At 38.1% G+C, this 18,668-nt stretch overlaps 2 protein-coding genes across 11 annotated transcripts in view; one reads left to right on the forward strand and one right to left on the reverse strand.

The window, feature by feature from the left end:
• LOC141389047 (uncharacterized) overlaps positions 1-7,030 on the reverse strand; it is a 50,948-nt gene extending 43,918 nt beyond the window's left edge. For 2 of the 10 annotated variants that reach the window (XM_073960061.1, XM_073960056.1), the window contains exon 1: positions 6,525-6,907. The gene's annotated coding sequence lies outside the window, so the exon portion shown is untranslated. Of the gene's footprint in view, positions 1-6,376 lie in introns of all 10 variants that reach the window. The other 8 variants (XM_073960063.1, XM_073960054.1, XM_073960060.1 and 5 more) reach the window with 8 other exon arrangements.
• Positions 7,031-11,178: 4,148 nt separating this feature from the next.
• On the forward strand, positions 11,179-12,740 carry LOC141391073 (uncharacterized). The gene is made up of 3 exons (XM_073963993.1): positions 11,179-11,496; positions 11,557-11,645; positions 11,705-12,740. The coding sequence occupies exons 1-3, from the start codon at positions 11,225-11,227 to the stop codon at positions 12,637-12,639; spliced, it is 1,296 nt and encodes a 431-aa protein (XP_073820094.1). The 5' UTR covers positions 11,179-11,224; the 3' UTR covers positions 12,640-12,740.
• Positions 12,741-18,668: the final 5,928 nt, after the last annotated feature.

The raw sequence follows: 18,668 nt of genomic DNA on the forward strand, positions 1-18,668 counted from the left end.
CACAGGATGCTCAGGTTCCAATCGTCGGGTACGCGTTCTTCCTGCCAGATGGAGCTAACTAGCTGATGCATACACCTTATCAGCGTGTCGCCTCCGGTTTTAAACAGCTCGGCTGGTAGGCCATCAGCTGCTACTGCCGGTTTATAGCTGTCATTACCTCATCTTGGCCGGGTGGTATACATTCAATACCATCTTCTGGGATTAGATCTGTGGCAGCTATAATAAAGTGCGTCACCTTTAGGTGTTGTTGTGACGCCTTTCCCGTTCCATCGTATTTCCTGTATGGCAGTAATGTCGGCCAAGTACATCCGCCAATGCGTAAACTGCACCTTCTCTATAGAGAGTGCGAACATTCCAGGTGCAGATTCGCAGATCATGGTCCTTAAATCGTTTGCGGGGGTCGTCAACTTGTGAGGGATTTGTTTTTTTTTTTTTCTTTCGTTTTTTCATAGTAGGCTGTTTTTTCTAGAGGAGGGTTACTAACTCGACGCCCAAACCCAAGTTTTATTACCTCCACTAAAAATATTTTACAACTTTTTGCACTTTTAAGCAGAAAAGAATATCTTCACAATCTTTCGTTAGCTTCGAACAAAGAACCACGACCAACTAACCCGTGTTTTTTGAGTTTTGTTGTTCTTCTGCTTGTATAATACACATTTTTTGTTGTGCGAAAATGAATTTGCTACTGTTTGTGTTTCTTTCTATTGCAATTACAGCCTTTGCAAAACTTTATGTTTGAAATTAACCAGTTTGTGTTTAATTTAAAACATATTCTGTAGAAACTACTGTTTTGGCAATAATTTGTGTTTGAAATCACGCATTTCCATAAATTGCACTATAATTTGTTAATAATTACGCACCTCCTAAAAAATCGATAAAAACACAGTGATTTTCATTGCACTTTTCAACAAATAATTTAGAGTGTATGTATGGCAACCTCACTACACCAACATACCCTCCGTAAGCCGTCAGTCCGGAATGCAAATAGTATATGCATCTGCTAAAAGGACATAAGTCTGCTCCCTATTGCGGCTTTGGGTCTGCCAAACATGCATGTCACATAGTGGTGGGTGTGTGGGTTCGAATCGTCGGCTTTTCTTTTTCACTTGCATTACAGATCATAAAGCTCGATTAAAAAATTAAAAAATTAACTATCGATATTGTTTAAATTTTTTTGTTTTTATAACAACAATAAAACAAACAAATGAAATTGTTGTAAAATAAACAATGAGTAAAGTTGTTAAAACTTTTTAACAATCTGACGATCGACAACGTTGTCGACAATAAGAATTGTTTGTAGTAACGATTGTGCTATTGTATAAAAATGTAGACAAATTGTCTATAAAATTTCAAAAGCTTTCAATAAACAAGCATAGTCCCAATTTACATTAGGCGAGTTTACTTGCGGCAATTGTCAGTTTGTAGGTGAGAGAGGGTGCTGAGAGGCAATGGGTTACCATATGCCTCACCTCTCTCTCCTACAAAATGACAATTGCCGCAAGTAAACTCGCCTAATGTAAATCGGGACATACACACAACAAAAGGCAAAGGCAAATTTTTTAACGACTACTATTTTTGTGTTGTTTTCATAACGACATTTTTAACAAAAGTTGTTAAAATTTGTTTACAGAATACAAAGGTTGTTAATTATGTTGTCTAAATGAGTTTCTCGAAACAAATAACAATATCGACTGTTGTTAACAAGTTACAGAATAGGCCCACTGAATAATTTTCTATATATGTATGTAGATATACATATATACCTGAACCGATCAGAACCAAATTTTCCGGACGTGATTCTAAATTGAACAGGATTTACCATATCAAATTTTAAAGCGATCGGATGCAAATTGTGACCTTAGTGCGGCTTAAATATAAAATCGGTTGAAACATATACACTCCACGTCAGTAGAATAGAACACCTAAATTTCTGTTAATGTTGGCTTATTTATCCCGAAGCGAATGAATCTACGTTTTTAATTTTGTAGGGATTTAAAGTCGATAATGTTCTATATCAAACACAAAAAAAATTATGTTTCTAGTTCTTCGCATAATGATTTTCTGATCATTTTTCCGATAGTACTATGAAAAATAGGCATTTATTTTTGGTCATCAGGATAGAACAGTTACTTTATTTTCGCGAATTTTTGAGATATTAACGCCGAATTTTCTTTCAGTCGATAAAGCAAGGCTTTCTAATCATTTTTCACCAAAGAAAACCTATAAATTATTCCGCGGACACCGAAATAACAGCGTTAAAGGGTTTAAATTGACAGATATTGGAAACATCTCGGAATCTCAATGGGAGTCGCGCAATTATGTCATATTTCTTCACAATAATATAAAATATGACACAGATAACCTCGATGGATACAATCGAGTGCGTCGGATGCTGATAACATGGAATATTTTCAAAATATTTATGAAAAACGTCAAAATTTCTTAAAAACCCATGATGATTTGTTCAATAAAATCGTTTTTCCACGAACATGTCTGCCATTTAATGGTTTGAAAATATGCTCCAGATTTAGAGGAAAATAATCTGATATGAAAATAACCGCTATTTTAATACACTGAGGGAAATTTTAGCACATTTTTCAAATTGAACACACCGTTTGGACTTTGAATTTTATATGTGTTCTTATTTCGGTGTCCGCGACTGTTCACAACAGTGTTATGCTCCAATATAATTGGACAAGGTTACGCTCTCCATACCGGATTTTACGAATTAGTAGTTTTTTTTAACCGAAATTGCAAATGTAAAAGCCCCGTTTTCGCGGGAAAACACAGTCATGGAAATTGAGGTTTTAGGTTTCGTATGTTGTTTTAAAAAGTACTAAAATTGCCCTCAGTGTATTAAAATAACTCTTGTTTTCATATCAGATTATCTTCCTCCAAATCTGGAGCATATTTCTAAACCTTTGAACGGCAGACTTGTTCGCGGAAAACCCATTTTTGAACAAAACATCAAGGTTTTTATAAGAAATTTTGACGTTTTTCATAATTATTTTGAAAATTCTCCATCTTAACAGCATCCGAAGTACTCGATTGTATCCGTCGATGTTGTCTGTGTCATATTCTATCTTATTGTGAAGAAATATGACATAACTGCGCGACTCCTATTGATATTCCGAGATGTTTCCAATATCTGTCAATTTAAACCCTTTAACGCTGTTATTTCGGTTTCCGCGGAATTATTTATAGGTTTTCTTTGGTGAAAAAATGATGAAAAAGCCTTGCTTTATAGACTGAAAGAAAATTCGGCGTTAATATCTCAAAAATTCGCGAAAATAAAGTGACTGTTCTATCCTGATGACCAAAAATAAATGCCTATTTTTCATAGTACTATCGGAAAATAGATCAGAAAATCATTTCGCGAAGAGCTAAAAACATATTTTTTTATGTGGTTGATACGGAACATCATAGACTTTACATCCCCACAACATTGAAAACGAAGATTCATTCGTTTTGGGATAAATTTTTTTTTTTCCTTTATTTATTTATTCCACTTGGGAACATAGTGCTTCTACAAGATTATTCCAACCTATCCTATCATTACATATCATTTTTATATCATCATAAGATTTATTTATGGTTTTTAGTTCATTCAAAATAGTTCTTCGCCACGTCATTTTCGGTCGACCTGGCCTCCTGCTTCCTTGGGGATTCCATTCAAGAGCCATTCTTGGGATACTCTCCTCGTTCTTTCTGAGGGTGTGGCCAATCCAATTCCATTTTAGTCTGCATATTTGTCGCGCCATCGGTTCTTGTCTAGTTATCCTGAGCAGGTCCTCGTTTGATATGGTCTTTGGCCAAAATATTCTGCATATTATTCGTAGACATTTGTTCACAAATACTTGTATCCGCTGGTTTATGTTGTTGTTCATAAGCCACGTTTCGCTTCCATACAAGAGGGTAGATTTCACAGGAGTTGAAAATTCGAAGTTTCGTGTTTTTTGAGATTTGCGTTGAGCGCCAGGTTTTGCTCAGGCGTCCGAATGCAGATCTTGCCTTGTTTAGTCTGTTGCAGACATCGTCTTCTACTCCATTTGTTACTGACATTATACAGCCCAAATAGCAGAATCTTTCTACGTATCTTACATTTTTATTACAAATTTTGAACGGTGCATCTGTGCTGTAGTTAATTCTCATCGCAAGAGTCTTTTCTATGTTGATTCCAAGACCTGCTTTCGCTGCCAGTGCAACTAATTCGTCCAGTTTTCCTTGCATATCATGGAAATTATGCGAAAGTAGGCATATGTCGTCCGCAAAATCCAAATCTTCCAGTCTTTTTTTGAAACTCCAGACGATACCGCGTTTTTTCTTTTCTAACTTTAGCATAATTTCGTCCAATACCACCGCGAATAACAATGGAGATAGTGGGCATCCTTGTTTTACGCCAGCTGACATTAATAACATCGGGACGAAATTTGAAACGTCCAGCAGCTTCCAGTGACTTGTTGCCTCAAAAACCTTTCATTGGGTCCATAGTGCACTGTGGGATGGATAGAATTTTTTAAGCCAATGTCAAGTACCGCTGCTTTTATTGAACATGTTTATTTCTGGGCTAAATTGGTTAAAACCAAGTGCTTCGGAATATAAATTTATTGATAAGCATTGGTAGAACACATTTTAATTTGAAAAACAAAACCAAAAATTTTTGAACAAAATCTCTGAAACCATTTAGAGTATTGTTTTAACCTCTGAAGCAAACTTGTATATAAAAAGAAAATATTTTGGGGATATTGATAGACCCGCTCTAACTACGCGAAACCCAACTATGTTTTTTGTGGTCTCAAAATGTAATTTTTTATTAGAAGTTGTTTGCATTTTCCGTATCGTACAGTGTCGTCGTATTGATACTTCAGGTAGTTTTGTCCATATGAGGGTTTAAATCCGATGATTGTTCGCAAACTGTATTTTTCTCCTTTTTTCCTATATTTAATAACTTTTGTTATGCTCACTAATTTCAAAATTTCGTCGTATGCGGGATAAATCAACACGTGAACCTATATCCAAAATTGTCTGTAGGAATATTTTATACATCTATTGAAGACTAAACACCAAATTTAAGTCATTTCAGTCACCAAATTCAAGTCACTGTTGCTCAAACTTTCAAAATATTGAAAATCGGACGGTACGGTTCTATGGGGACAACGTCAAAACGTGGTCCTATACCAACAATTCCCTGTACGAATATTTTGCACCTCTGGCAAAGACTAAAATATAATATATTTCGGATGGCTAATGCAGTTAGAACCCAAGAAATACCGAAAATCGGGCGGTACAGTTCTATGGGGCTATATCAAAACGCGGCCGACCTTTACACTTTTTTCCTCGAGGCTGTTAGCTGACAACCTTTTAATTAATTTCTCGTTAATGTCGAGCTTAATGAGCAATGATTTTTGCAAGTGAAAAAGGAAAGCCGAAAATTCTGTAGAGCGATTTCTTTAAAATTTGTATGGGGCCATAGGCGAATTTTCTCAAAATCACTCTACAGACCGCGTTTATTGTCTAATCGATGACAATAGTTTACCAGTTCTTTGCAGCTAAACAAGTAATCCTACAAAAAATTTTGAAAATTGGGTCAGATTTTAATATTAGCTATACAAAGGGGCCATGGAAACTTTGAGGCCCGTGTTAACATATTCCGATTGAGCTCAAACTTGGGCAATCTTAATTTTTAACAAAACTAAACATTTTAGGAGCGTGCCGCATAAAAAAATCCGACATCGATTTTTTTCCCTTTGAGTTAAAACCAGTCTAATGTGACATGTTTCGCCTTTATTAGAGGCTCATCAGACATATCGGCTGTGGAACAGCTCCGCTGTCATCTAACTTTTCCTCTTTCAAATGCAATTTGTTTTTTACAACGCTTAATATTTGTTCATTTATTGTATGGATTTCATGACAAACGCTTAGCGTAGTCTTTGAAAGTTATGAGTTTGGCTCGGAACGCTAACACGCTGTGACAACACTTTTTTCATGTGTTTTTCAAGGACGTGGGTTCAAATACTTGTACCAAATCGCCTTCAATTTTTTACCATCCTCAAAATGAACCGTCGACATAGTGTGGGACGTGGTTTAAAGAGAAATATTTCCCGGTTGTACAAACTGTTTAGTAACATTTCGCCCAAAATATCATATTATTTCACAACAATCTGGTAACACGTGCACCAACTTAATAAAGAGGTGAATGAGTGTAGTGGATGGAGCGTGTTTTGGTGCAAGCGAAAATGACGTTTTGCTTTCCGGAAAAGAAACGAAAAACAAAATTTCGCGGAAAATGCGCTAACTAACGAAACATGAGTAATGAAATGCATTGTTCTCCTTTAATTTTTGGATAAACTGACCACCACCTCCAACACCAACTAACCTTGGGAAAAATCGATAATGCAGCCAATACAAACTATCCGGAACTAACTAAAAATTATAATGAGTTAATAAAAACTAACATTTAAACCGACCAAATTTCCACTAAAATTCTTTCAGCACTTTAAAACTTTTCAAGCTTTTTTTTTTACATTTTTTGTTTACTCTGACATATTTCCGCACTCTCTACATTTGAGATCATATTTTTTTTGATTTTGTATCAATTTTCTTTTTTTCTTGACTTTGTGTTGGTATTTGTAGGATTAAACTTGTTTTTTAACCACAATTCAGCAGATTCTTTTTCTTTTTGGGTACTTCAATTAATTACATTTCATGCCATTTGCCTGCCATGTGTATCTAATTGGAGCGAGTGGCACACATATTTTTTATGGATGGTTATTTGAATGGGAGGAATCAAATTGGATTTTCACTGAACTTCACATCACTTCGCCGACGGGAGCAATCGGAACGCAAACAAGAGAATTCACAAATTACCGCTGTGACCCATGCAATGGGCAATGGGAAAATTACTACTGAAGTGAGTTTGTCGTCATAGTCGTTGTTGGCAATGCACTTTTTTTTCCAACGACGACTGACTACTCGTCTGCAGAACAACTAACAAACCGTGTCAACAACACTTGAAATGCAACTTTTGTGTGGATGTTGTTGGCTCGGAAAGGCAATGTTGCACCAGTCCTCTCATACTCTTGTTCTCTTTTTCGGAGGCAAACAGCAAATCTGCGAGGCTCTCTACAAAAAAACAAAAAAACCCGGAAAGTAATTGTTGCCGAGATATGGAAGTGTGTGTTAGGGTACCAGGGGAAAGTTATGGAGCACATTTTGGAGGAAAGCATTGGAATGGGGACATGGGTTGGCTGTTAGTAGATGTGGTGTTTAAAAGTTTTTATATCCTTTTTATATGAAAAGAGGATGCCAAGTCCTTTAAACTACATTCTCAAATTATCCTCAAGTATTTGTGTCAATAAACAAATGGCAACAGGTTGGTGTTTACTCTTTATAAGAGTGTAACGATTAAAATGTTTCAACAAAACTTATTTTTATCAAGATTTGCTATAGAAATCCATATTCAGCCATGCTGAATAAAAGATTTACTATAGAAATCCATATTCAGCCATGCTGAATAAAAGATTTCCTATAGAAATCTATATTCAGCCAGGCTGAATAAAAGATTTCCTATAGAAATCCATATTCAGCCAGGCTGAATAAAAGATGAATGAAATATTTCCTATAGAAATCCATATTCAGCCAGGCTGAATAAAAGGTTTCCTATAGAAATCCATATTCAGCCAGGCTGAATAAAAGGTTTCCTATAGAAATCCATATTCAGCCAGGCTGAATAAAAGATTTCCTATAGAAATCCATATTCAGCCAGGCTGAATAAAAGATTTCCTATAGAAATCCATATTCAGCCAGGCTGAATAAAAGATTTCCTATAGAAATCCATATTCAGCCAGGCTGAATAAAAGATTTCCTATAGAAATCCATATTCAGCCAGGCTGAATACAAAGATTTCCTATAGGAATCCATATTCAGCCAGGCTGAATACAAAGATTTCCTATAGAAATCCATATTCAGCCAGGCTGAATACAAAGATTTCCTATAGAAATCCATATTCAGCCAGGCTAAATAAAAGACTTCCTTTATGCCGGGCATACACTATGGGCATGCAGAACAGCATTTGTAATAGTATTAGTAAATTTTGAAGTTTTTGTCAATGTATTTGGGAGTAGTTTTGGCAGGATTGAAATCAAAATAGTTTTGATTTTGTAAATGAACCCCTTTCAATCCGATGAATTTAGTTTATTTTCCAAGTAACCAACAAATAATTTTTGAAAACAACAAATATTATTTGTGAGGAAATTAAAAAAATTGGAAAACTTCAACCCAAAATCGAGTTTTGGAGGAAAATTCATCATTTTTGGAATATGGATTGAAGGAATGCCACACAATATTCAATCACACACGTACACAAGGGTTCATTTGGCAGTGCAGTTTGGCAGTATAGTGTATGCCCCGCATTAGAAATCCATATGCAGCCAGGCTGAATTAAAGATTTCCTATAGAAATCCATATTCAGCCAGGCTGAATAAAAGATTTCCTATAGAAATCCATATTCATCCAGGCTGAATAAAAGATTTCCTATAGAAATCCATATTCAGCCAGGCTGAATAAAAGACTTCCTATAGAAATCCATATTCATCCAGGTTGAATAAAAGATTTCCTATAGAATTCCATATTCAGCCAGGCTGAATAAAAGATTTCCTATAGAAATCCATATGCAGCCAGGCTGAATAAAAGATTTCCTATAGAAACCCATATGCAGCCAGGCTGAATAAAAGATTTCCTATAGAAATTCTTTTTCAGCCAGACTGAATGCAAAGATTTCCTACAGACATCCATATTCAGCCAGGCTGAATAAAATATTTCCTATAGAAATCCATATTCAGCCAGGCGGAATAAAAGATTCCCTATAGAAATCCATATTCATCCAGGTTGAATAAAAGATTTCCTATAGAAATCCATATTCAGCCAGGCTGAATAAAAGATTTCCTACATAAATCTCTATTCAACCAGGCTGAATACAAAGACATCCTATAGAAATCCATATTCATCCAGGCCGAATAAAAGATTTCCTATAGAAATCCATATTCAGCCAGGCTGAATAAAAGATTTCCTATAGAAATCGATATTCAGCCAGGCTGAATAAAAGATTTCCTATAGAAATCGATATTCAGCCAGGCTGAATAAAAGATTTCCTATAGAAATCGATATTCAGCCAGGCTGAATAAAAGATTTCCTATAGAAATCGATATTCAGCCAGGCTGAACAAAAGATTTCCTATAGAAATTCTTTTTCAGCCAGACTTAATAAAAGATTTCCTATAGAAAGATTTTCTATAGAAATCTCTATTCAGCCAGGCTGAATACAAAGATTTTCTATAGAAATCCATATTCAGACAGGCTGAATAAAAGATTTCGTAGAGAAATCCATATTCAGCCAATCTGAATAAAAGATTTCCTATAGAAATCTCTATTCAGCCATGCTGAATAAAAGTTTTCCTATAGAAATCTCTATGCAGCCAGGCTGAATAAAAGATTTCCTATAGAAATCTCTATTCAGCCAGGCTGAATAAAATACTCCTATAGAAATCTCTATTCAGCCAGGCTGAATAAAAGATTTCATATAGAAATCTCTATTCAGCCAGGCTGAATAAAAGATTTCCTACAGAAATTCATATTCAGCCAGGCTGAATAAAAGATTTCCTTTAGAAATCGATAATCAGCCGGGCTGAATAAAAGATTTCCTATAGAAATCCATATTCAGCCAGGCTGAATAAAAGATTTCCTATAGAAATCCATATTAAGCCAGGCTGAATAAAAGATTTCCTATAGAAATCCATATTCAGCCAGGCTGAATAAAAGATTTTCTATAGAAACCCATATTCAGCCAGGCTGAATAAAAGATTTCCTAGAGAAATCGATATTCAGCCAGGCTGAATAAAAGATTTCCTTTAGAAATCGATAATCAGCCGGGCTGAATAAAAGATTTCCTTTAGAAATCGATAATCAGCCGGGCTGAATAAAAGATTTCCTATAGAAATCCATATTCAGCCAGGCTGAATAAAAGATTTCCTATAGAAATCCATATTCAGCCAGGCTGAATAAAAGATTTCCTATAGAAATCCATATTCAGCCAGGCTGAATAAAAGATTTCCTATAGAAATCCATATTCAGCCAGGCTGAATAAAAGATTTCCTATAGAAATCCATATTTAGCCAGGCTGAATAAAAGATTTCCTATAGAAATCCATATTCAGCCAGGCTGAATAAAAGATTTCCTATAGAAATCCATATTCAGCCAGGCTGAATAAAAGATTTCCTATAGAAATCCATATTCAGCCAGGCTGAATAAAAGATTTCCTATAGAAATCCATATTCAGCCAGGCTGAATAAAAGATTTCCTATAGAAATCCATATTCAGCCAGGCTGAATAAAAGATTTCCTATAGAAATCCATATTCAGCCAGGCTGAATAAAAGATTTCCTATAGAAATCCATATTCAGCCAGGCTGAATAAAAGATTTCCTACAGAAATCCATATTCAGCCAGGCTGAATAAAAGATTTCCTATAGAAATCTATATTCAGCCAGGCTGAATAAAAGATTTCCTATAGAAATCTATATTCAGCCAGGCTGAATAAAAGATTTCCTATAGAAATCTATATTCAGCCAGGCTGAATAAAAGATTTCCTATAGAAATCTATATTCAGCCAGGCTGAATAAAAGATTTCCTATAGAAATCTATATTCAGCCAGGCTGAATAAAAGATTTCCTATAGAAATCCATATTCAGCCAGGCTGAATAAAAGATTTCCTATAGAAATCCATATTCAGCCAGGCTGAATAAAAGATTTCCTATAGAAATCCATATTCAGCCAGGCTGAATAAAAGATTTCCTATAGAAATCCATATTCAGCCAGGCTGAATAAAAGATTTCCTATAGAAATCCATATTCAGCCAGGCTGAATAAAAGATTTCCTATAGAAATCTCTATTCGGCCAGGCTGAATAAAAGAGTTCATATAAAAATTCATATTCAGCCTGGCTGAATAAAAGATTTCATATAGAAATTCATATTCAGCCTGGCTGAATAAAAGATTTCCTATAGAAATCCTTATTCAGCCAGGCTGGGCAAGGCTGAATGAGAGATTTCCTATAGAAATCCTTATTCATCCAGGCTGACTTCATGTCAAAGTCTTTTTAGCTTTGTTTTGTGCCTCATTTTGACATGTTTACTTAGCTGTTTTCATTTTCAAAAAAATATTTTTTATTTAAAATGTTCCAAGATTCTTTGCTGATTATAAAATCCGATTATATGGCAAAGCGTAAGTCTTTGCTCATTCATTTGCTACAGAAAGGATTTCAAATTCAAGGTCAACGAAAGATAAAATTTACTCCCGAATTGGCGGCAGAGTTCTATCAGGATATTTGTGAGGACCCGTCATTTATGTTTCAAGTTATATTGCTATCAAAAGGACCATCTGAGGCCGTCATATTAGCCAAAGAAAATGCGGTAGAAGATTTGCTGAATTCAATGGTGTGTTATTTGTGAGTAGTATCCCTTAGCGAAAACTCAATAGGTATTGATTTTTCTCATATTTTCTATAGTGGCAATTCAGTGGAAATGGAGAAAAATGTCCATGTGACAAAATGTCTGGGAAAAGTTCGCAAGGATATTAGTTTCATTTTTCCCAATTGTAAGTTCTTTGTGAGATATAAACATGTTCTTATGATTTGTATATGACTTTCAATTCAGATATCTTCGAACCCATTGCTTATCCCGATCAAATGGAATTTTCAAAAGATAAACCTTTTGTCGCTTCCCTCATAAGTGGAGTCTATGATATTGTAACTCAAACGAGTGTAGATCCCCACAAAAGTTGGAAAGAAAAATTAGCCAATTTTCTGTTACTTTCGAACAAAGATTTACCCCAGGTGTCCAATCAATGTTCTTGGAATTCCTCCCTAAATATGCGAGAAATTGGACAACAAACTAAAGTCACTGCTTTTAAACACGACCATAATTTGGCATTTAAACATTCCAAATCATCAACCATGGATTTGGATACAGATGGAACTTCCCTCAATCTAACAACATCTTCATGCGTCTCTTGTTCAGATTTTAATAGTAATGATGATTGTCTACAGCAAGGAATATCATTGATGAATATGATTAAAATGAAAACAGCTCCATTGGCTATTAGTGAATCTTCTTCAGAAGTGAATGAAATAATTCCCACAGAAAAACAGCAGCATGTTGAGGAAGAATCAGAAGTTATACTTGAAGAGGAATATTCACATGAAGATCACATTGATGTTGGCTCAGTAGGTGTTATAGAAGAGAAACAAATATCGAAATCTCAATTGTCAAATATCTATTCTAAGGAAGAGGTTTTAAGCGTAACAGCAGTTTCAAATGAGAAAGGTGCTGGTGATGCCAATTCATTGATTGACGACAAATCTTTGTCGAAGCATGAAAGTGTTCTGGATACACGAACAAAGGATGATACTGAAAAGCCTGACAACCTTGAGGATATGTCTCCAGGGAGGGAATCCGTTGAGGATGTACCAAGACCAGAGGTAAATGTCACAACGGGAGAAGAACTTGACGTAAATGAGATTGAAAATACGAATGAAGTACAAATACCTCAAGAAGAGATTGTTGAAGGTGAACCAGAAAATGTTGATTAAGAAGTAAACAATTCATGGAAGTACTTGTATGAATTTCCTCAGGACTTGACTCGATTAATATTAAACTACCTTAATAAAGAAACAGTAGTGCAACTCTGTAACTTTTTTAGAGTTTCCGACAAAAATCTTTCCTATACTTAGGTTTGGAGATGTGCAGCCACTAATTTGTGACTGCGTCACTCGGAGACCTTCCGGTCCATTGTGACCATCCGGGGGAAAAATGAGGGATGTGCTCTAAAGAACAGAAAAGATAGAGAAAAGAAGAAATAGCCAAAAATAAAAAGGAAGCTATGAAAGTATAAAAGAAGTAATTAAGTAGAAATTTTTAGAAGGGGAAAATAGTTTTATGGAAGGTAAAGTTTGGGTGGTGATGGTTGGTAGAATATTTGAAATACGATTCACGTGTTCAGGTTGCGCTGTCCCAGCCACTTCAGATTTCTGATGATGTTGTAGATTACAGCAGGTTCCAAAGTTGAATAGAAGGTTAGACACGGTGGAAAGTGAACATCCACTAATATATGCCGCCTACGAGACGGGGCTTTACATCGACAAAGGAGGTGCTCGATCGTCTCCATCTCCTCTGCATCCTCACAGAGTCTGCAATAGTCAGTAACATCCTCATCCCATTTGATGGTAAAGGCCCTGATATAGCAGTGTCCAGTGATGACTCCCGTCATTACTCATTACTCGTCCTTTGACTGACAGAGACGGCCAAATTAATCTAGCCACAATGCACCTAGGTTAATTATGCCATAATTCACTGGCTCTTTCGTCAGATAACGTTTCAATTCCTTGGAAAAAGTGACAAATGGGTGGTTTGGTTTGCTAGATCTGTAGACTGCGATCCTCGTCTAGCTAATTCATTTGCTCTTTCATTACCCATATAGCCGAAAGCCGTTAGTTAGCGTTCCCAAGGCCGACATCGGACTTGATGTTGCAGAATTTGATGGCTTGATGTTGCAGAATTTGATGGCTTTAAGAGCCGCTTGACTATCCACAAAGATAAGTCAACGGTTCAATAATTTCTGCATCCAAACTTTTTATCAATTCCGCTGCCTACCAAAACGCAAACATTTCAGCCTGTAAAACACTACAGTTGCTAACTAGCCTGTAAGCGTACTCAAGAGATAGCCTTTCACAGTAGACGCCAGCCCCCGTACCTTCCTCCATCTTCGAACCGTCTGTATAACAAGCCAGACCGTCCAGAGGGGGGTTACTGCGGTTCCAATAGTCTCTACTATGTATAACGACATCTATATCGTCAAATCTCAAGACTGGTGAGATTTAGTCGCTCAGTTTTCCACGTTGGTTCACATTGATACCTGATTCATTCAGGATACATCCATGCCCATAGGCTCAACCGCGCCAGAGATTCTGTTCATGCAGCCTTAGGGCACTACGAGTTGCCTGACACTTAATGCTGAGGCTCAGAGGTCTTAGGTTCAGCATTGCGTTCGGAGCAGCTTGGGGTGTGCTCCTGGTGGCTCCAGTTATGAGAATAGCTGAATGTCGATTTTTGGCGCAGTGAGTGCCACCAAACAAGAGAACCATAGGATAAGAGGGGCCTAACCACGGTGTTATACAACCAGTGTATAATCGATAGGTTTAGACCCCAATTTTTCCCAATAGAATTCTTGCATGAATAAAGTGCAATCAGTCCTCTTTTCGCCCGCTCCTCAGCATTCCTGTTCCTTCGCAATTGACAGTCCAGGATTGTACCAAGGTACTTTGCATGAGGGCGAGAGCTGAAGCTGCGCTCCATCCAGTGTTGGTGGAATAAATCCGCCGAGCTTATGCTTTCTCGTGAACATTACCAGTTCTTTCTTAGTTAGGTTTACTTCAAGGCCGTTAGTCTTAGCCAAGCGCAACAGCGTCGATAAGGCTCCTTGCATAAGCTCCGAAATGGTTGACGAAAACTTACCGGAAATCAGTAGTACTACGTCGTCCGCATAAGCAACAACTCTGATACCTTGATTATCCAGCTCCGTCAGAATATTGTTTATAACAAGTTGCCACAGTAACGGTAAGAGCATTCCACCCTGGGGGGTGTCTCTAGTTACTGTTTTCCTAATTTTTGTCTCCCCAATATTGCAGTTTATAATTCTGCTTTCTAGCATATTATTTATCCAGCAAGTTAGAGGTTCAGGTGTGTTAACTTTCTTAAGTGAGAGTTTTATAGACTCAAGTTCTACGTTGTTGAAAGCTCCTTTTATGTCTAGAAAGGCAGCCAAGGTACAAATTTGAATTTTCCATGTTCTTCTCAATGAAACCTACCACCTCATGCAAAGCAGACGCCACAGATTTGCCTTTGATATATGCGTGCTGCGAGTTGCTTATAGAGGCGGTGTCTACATGACTCCTTATCTCCCGATCGATCAGTCGTTCGAGAGTCTTAGGGAGAAAGGGATGATAAGCTGATGGGTCTGTAGTCCTTTGGTGCAGAGTGACTAGATTTCCCGCTTTGGGAATGTAAGTAACTTTTACCTCTTTCCACAGACCCGGTACATACGAGAGAGTCAAACACGTCCTATAGATCTCCTCCAGGATTTGATATAAACATGGCGATGCAAAATGAAGCATCGCCGGCGTTATACCATCCGGTCCAGGTGACTTATATGGCTTGAAAGTGTTGACAGCCCATTTAATCTTATTTCTGCTAACCACCTTGCCAATGAGATCCAAATCCATAGCCTCTTGAATTTGGAAGTCGTCACACTCACTGTCGACGGTGTCCGCATCCTTACAGCCTGGGAAGTGGTTCCCTGCCAAGAGGTTAAGAGTCTCTGTAGCAGAGTCTGTCCACGCACCATCTTGTTTCTTGATACTTCCGATGGATTTAGGGTCCTTGGAGAGTAATCTTCGAAACCTAGCTGCGTCGTTGACTCCTTCTATTGACTCACAGAAATTAGCCCAAGACTTTTTCTTTGCTCGCTTGATTTCACTCTTGTATTTATTGAAACTCACCCTGTAGGAGTCCCAATCAATGTCGAGTTTAGTCTCATGCGCCTTGTTATACAGTCGCCTGGTGGTTTTTCTAAGCTCGCCAAGTTCCTTGTTCCACCACACCGGCTGAGATTCCTTCCCAGGATAGGTTAGTGGACAGGATTCCTTATGGCAACGGAGAAGAACGTCTGTAAGATTATTTACGGTCCCATTAAGTTCCTCAGCTGTTTCTATATTAATATTAAGAGTCAGTTGAAAACTCGTTAGTTCCGTGTATTTATCCCAGTTTGTTCTTCTCGGGTTCCTAGAAAGAGTTTGGCGACCTCCGTCAAGAAAGACATCGAAGAATATCTTCATATGATCCGAGAAGGAACATTCTTTAGATATCCTCCAATTCCTTAGGAAGGGGTCATCTAGATTCGAGAGGGTTAGGTCGACGAGCTCCTCCCTATCCCTAATTTTAAAAGTTGGACCATTCTCCTATTACATATTCGTAAATTATATGTTAAAATAAAATCGAATATAGAGTCAACCCTTTTGTTGGTGTCCTTGCTGCCCCATTGAAAATGGTGAGCGTTTGCATCGTATACCAGGATCACGTTGCAGGTACCCATCATATCATTGAGCAACCGTCGGACATCCAGGTTTGGTGGGTCTGGGTCCTCAAAAGGCATGTATACGGATGACAGCCTGACCGTGCACATGTCACCGTTGCTTTAATCAGATAGAAAGACTAGATTTAAGCTCTTTTTACCCACTATACAAGTCCTCACCTTGTCCCCCTCGGACGCGGCGAAGATGTCGAAATTGGCATTGCTTAGTCCAGAAACCTTATTCTTATAGATATAAGGCTCCTGGACTAAGACAATGTCTACTTCAGAGGTCGTGAGGGACAAGAGTAGTTCGTGGGGTGGACTCAGTCGAAACCGAACCCATCCTGAACCGAAATTCAGTTTTCCCTCACGTTCTCTAAGATATAACTCTCCAGGGGGGTCAACCGCCACTCTTGCAACCATCCCACCGTCCTCGTTACAGGGTGCTAGACTTATAACAGTCCAGCCCGATGTAGTGAGGTTGGGATTTTGCAATCTTAACATCCTCAGCAAGAGCTCTTTGTGCACAGTTGGTGGGGGAACCCAGGCTGAGCGAATTTTCCTGAAAGGGATATCAGATAAGGAGACCGCCGCCAGATCAGCTCCTTCCCACAGTGCACCAAAGCCATCAACTGCCCGAACGAGAAAATCTCGTGATTTCCTGTTCAGACAGTTAATCACCTTGACACCCTTTTGCAAGAAGGTGCTGTTAAACTGACGATCCTCCTGATCTTTCGGTCCAGAAACTATGGCAGACGGAAGACCGATTTCAAATAGCAACCAGTGACTGGCGCTGATTCTCCCATTAGGGTCAGCTCTGTCGATGATTGCCACTTAAAGGTCTTCATCATTCGCCACTGTGGCCGGTCTACTGTATGGCTTTTTGCGTCCTTGACCGTGTGCCTTGGAGTTAACTTTTCCAGAGGAGGTGGATGCCTTTTCTGTACTCAGTTGCTTCCCCTTGGTTGTACGCCCAACGGCTGCCGCATACGAGGTTGATGGTTCAACCAGCTAAGAAGTCATCGTCTTCTTAGGTGAAGGCTGTGGACCCTCGGAGGAACGAACGCGCTTCACAGATTTATGCTGTGTGGCATTGTTCGTTCCACCAGCAGACAATGTTTCCTTAGCTGACTTTACCATCTCCCTCTGCTCCTCTTCGGAGCAAAATCGGGCTTTGAGGCAAAGTCATTTACCGGTCGATCACCCTTATGGGTTGGTTTGGGGTGCACTCAATAGCCGTTTCCATTACCTTTCGGCTCGGGTTAGGCTTCGGAACAGATTTCGGCTCAGCACATTGGCCAGAGGCAGTGGGCTTAGCCGGCTCTACTACTTTATTCGGGAGGAAGACTGGTTTTCACCAGCGCTGGCTAAATCGTGTTCCATTTGCATTGCCGGGTCGTCATCTATTTTGGGGGTTAGAGTTGATGCACTTGTAACGAGTACAGCTGTAGGTGCCATGTCACCCACACCTAAAACAACCGGATCACAATCACTTGATTTCGACGACACAACGCTTGCCGCCGGTAACTTTATTTCTCCTAGGCCCGTTCTTACATCTTGTCTTTAAAGTCCATTTTTGTTATACCTTACTTTAAGAAAAGTAAGGAATAAAGTTCGCTTTGCAAGGATTTGTTATTACATCTTCCATTTAAACTAAATGTTATATTTTGTAAAAATATGGCAATATCAAGCAAAACAACTAAAAAAGTATCAGTCAGCTTTGCTGACAGTGATATTCCCTCAGCCCGTGTATATTGAAACAATTTTTTCCCAAAATCGTATGTATTTGGGGGGTTTTAAAAATTTTGGATGTATGAACCGACAAAAATGTTAATTAGGATTAAAGATCAAAAGTTTTGCGGAGGAGATACTTAAAGGAATGGACCGACATTGACCATTATGGAAGTGGATCTCCAGCTACTACATATGGTGCCATAGGGGGTTCTTACACCCTTCACGCTGTTTGCTCAAGAAGTATGGACTTGCCCCTGAAAAAAATATTACCATCGTAATTGAGGCAGCGAATGCAAGTTGCTTCAACAAAAATCAACGTGATTCGATTGCAGGTCTTAAAGTGAACTTATCCCAAATTTTGTGTGGGAGATACCGGATGGAGTGGACAAATATAGTCCATATTTGAACCTGATCTATATCTGGTAGATATATTAGGATGTGTAAAGTATGGACCAATTCGGCCACTCCCTTCAAGAGTTACCGTATGAACAATTTTTCCGAACATTTTTGAGCTTTTGTGGGGGAGGTACCTGAAGGAGTGGACCGATATGGCTTATCTTCGAACTTAAACTATGTTTGGACAAAATATTACTAAGGCCAAATTTTGGACCGAATCGGCAGATCCGTTCGAGAGTTATCTTGCGCTCCAACCACCTCACACGGTGTCATTGGGTTTTTTGCAACTTTGGGACTTTCTTCTCAGGTAGTGTGGACTTGCCCATGATGAAACTTGTACCGTCGTATAGGGGGCAATGAATA

Source organism: Musca autumnalis, unplaced genomic scaffold, assembly GCF_047663935.1.
Source record: "Musca autumnalis isolate F117 unplaced genomic scaffold, ASM4766393v1 scaffold_1, whole genome shotgun sequence".
Taxonomy (NCBI): Eukaryota; Metazoa; Arthropoda; class Insecta; order Diptera; family Muscidae; genus Musca; species Musca autumnalis.